Source organism: Empidonax traillii, unplaced genomic scaffold (genome assembly GCF_003031625.1).
Source record: "Empidonax traillii isolate 1590-97213 ecotype Southwest subspecies unplaced genomic scaffold, ASM303162v1 scaffold389:size961896, whole genome shotgun sequence".
Lineage (NCBI taxonomy): Eukaryota > Metazoa > Chordata > Aves > Passeriformes > Tyrannidae > Empidonax > Empidonax traillii.
In genome coordinates, this window is record NW_020955582.1 from 951430 (window position 1) to 954189 (window position 2760).

A 2760-nucleotide genomic window follows, 5' to 3' on the forward strand; every position below is an offset into this window, starting at 1 on the left:
CAGGAGAGACTTGAGGGATTCCCTGCAGCAATAAGGCTCCATGTTTAGCATTTGGTCAAAACTAACATGTACGCCGATCTTCTCACGATGATTGCGTCCTGACCACCTGGAAAGTTATAGCAAATGAGAACGTTTTTTAAAGAAGGAACAAGGCATTCTGAATTATATTTTAACATGTTTTCAATACTGTTTTGTGCACAAAATAAATGCTAGGGTTTTTTTCTGGGCTTCCTCTTTCACTCTTCATTTCAAGGCCTTTTTAAATCTGTCTATGGTACTTATTATTCTGAAACATCCATCTTACGGTCTCTGTAATGGCGAGCAGGAAGTGCTTCCCACCTATTATATCTCATTGGTATTTCTCATTTATCCCATCTCCTCCTCATCAAGTTTCTTTTGTATTAGGGACAGGCTGTACAGATGTGTGGGCTAAGAGTTCACAGAGATGCAGTGTCTGCTTCCTTATTCTCAGGCTAATGCATTCATGTATTTGGTTATAGGAAGGTCACCTGGGACTTCCACTGAATACAATCCAGGTTTGTACATTCATGACTAGGAGCATTTACTTCACCTGCAGGTGTCACAAGATTAATTTTTACTAATGGAGTAAGGTTAGTAGTTTTGACCAAAAACATGGATGAAATAATTTTGGTACTAAAGCAGCAAGTAGCTGAAATCCAAAAAGTTAATTCCCTACTTATAGCATATCTTACTGAAGTTTAAATTAAACAAGAAAAAGAAGTTTCTCATAACTATTTCTCATCATACTAGCAGAGAGAAATGAAACTGATGATGAAAAACATTGACCCAAACAATGGAAGAGCAGGAGTGAATCTGTCAGTTTGCAACACTTTCTGTTGCGATACTACTTACCTAAACCGTTTAAGGTGTAATCTGAGAACCTGAGGTAGCCGACACACCATAAGTTGCTTCTGAGCTTCTGTGAGTATAACTGGTTTAGAAGAAAACTTCCTTCGTTTTGCTGAGGTCAAACACACAGTTACACAATACAAATCTCAGTAACGGCCCCGTATTTCAGTCTAAGATTTATCGACAAAATTTGTCTGAACCTAAATATCTATAGTATATGCCTCCTTAAAAAGGATACACTCTGAGAGCCACTTTATGAGGATTATTTTATGATGCAAGTAAAAAATACTTTTGGTCATTACATTACTTACATTAGTCACTTTAATTTAAAAAGCTGATGGTTTCTTCAGCACTTCAGCTGGGAGTATTAGAAACCCTGTTAGCGTGTGATGAGACTGTACCTAAGAGAAGCATCACAATGCAAAACATCCTGTGAACAATTTAATCTTCTGGGTGGTGAGTAACAGGTGTCAGGTGACCACATCAGGACATAAGAAGAAGGTCTTTGTTTGCAACATACTTCTAAGACTTTCAGTACTTTTGCTCTATACTTCCATTGTCAGTTTATATTTCACACAGAGAACATACACATGAGTACATACTGCCTTTACTCACTGTTGCACTGATCACACGCATATATCTTTCCTTCCAAAGCTTCAGTTTCTGTAAACTTGGCCAGCATTTCTGTCAGCAGACACGGATACTGAGACGACATCTCCTTGCCGTTGCAGTGGTACCTCTCGGGAAACTCCAGGGACAGATCCCAGAAAGGTTCCACGGTATTTGATTTATTGTCACAGGCAAGACATGTCACCTGTAAAAAGATATTTCAGCAGTTGCTTACATTCAAAAATTTACTTCACTAGAAGCGTACCATAACATACTTCTAAAAAAAGATTTTTTTCCTAGAGACAACCAACCAAAGACAAGACACGGTCACTTAACAAAAGAAATTATACACCTAATTTCTTTTCTCTGAAGCAGCACGTCCAATACTGTTATCACAAAACAAGTAAGCGATCTTATGTTTTACTGAGAAACAAAACCAGTGTGAAAATGTTCTGTCTGGGACTGTCCAAAAGAAAGCAGCTGGTGAAGTCTCAGGAGTCTTTTCTCCAAAGGAAAATTTATATGAAAAATTATAGTTTAGGTTAATTTATAAATAAACAAAAATAAATTAAAAACACACACACACAAAAAAAGGAACAGCTGGGGATTTTAAAGTCATATCCTTCTTACTTTGTAAGTCTTCCAGGGAAGCCTGGATTAGGAAGCACACTTCTTCAAAGAAAAATTAACAGGTAAAAATAATTTATTTCTTCTTTCAGTAAGTGGATCCATCGTCACACTAGGGAAAGGACAAGCAGTAAGACAACATAAATAAAATGTCAAGAAGTGAAGTGAGTCAACCTGGAAAATGCAGATAATATAGCAGCGGACAACTAATTTATGATAACATTCAATATTTAGGAAAGTAAGTTAAAAGCAGTAGCTCCTCTAAGCTGGAAAAGCAACACATTAGGTGTTGCATGCTTCCTACTTAACAAAATACCCCGAGTTGTTTGGAACAACTAACACAAACACACAGTAATAAAGAAATGAAAAATCCACGGGCATCCGAAGACTGTTATTTCACAGGCACCCCTTTACGCTGCTGCTGTTCTGCATAAATGCAGTGTAGATCCCTTCAGCTGGGTTAGTAACCCCATACAAATGTGAAAATACACTCAGCTTTGTTACAGAGCTCCTGTATTTTCCTCTCAAGGTTTGCTATTAGGTAATTATTCACCCTGCTTTGTTATTTCACAATCGTTTCTATAAGGACCGATCTGTCACCTCCTGGTACCTTCCTCCGAAGTGTTCTTGTAAGTCACTATTTCATGCATTCAG

At 37.6% G+C, this 2760-nt stretch overlaps 1 protein-coding gene across 4 annotated transcripts in view; it reads right to left on the reverse strand.

Annotated features, from left to right (window-relative positions):
- The window catches only part of LOC114062245 (ubiquitin carboxyl-terminal hydrolase 44-like), a 4887-nt gene extending 2477 nt beyond the window's left edge, over window positions 1-2410 (reverse strand). Inside the window, exons 1-4 of one of the 4 annotated variants that reach the window (XM_027893485.1) lie at window positions 2110-2410; window positions 1486-1684; window positions 874-952; window positions 23-106 (exon numbers count right to left, since the gene is read on the reverse strand). In XM_027893485.1, the coding sequence (XP_027749286.1) occupies window positions 23-106; window positions 874-952; window positions 1486-1585 (263 nt within the window). In that variant the 5' untranslated portion in view covers window positions 1586-1684; window positions 2110-2410. Of the gene's footprint in view, window positions 1-22; window positions 107-873; window positions 983-1472; window positions 1685-2109 lie in introns of all 4 variants that reach the window. The other 3 variants (XM_027893487.1, XM_027893484.1, XM_027893483.1) reach the window with 3 other exon arrangements.
- Window positions 2411-2760: the final 350 nt, after the last annotated feature.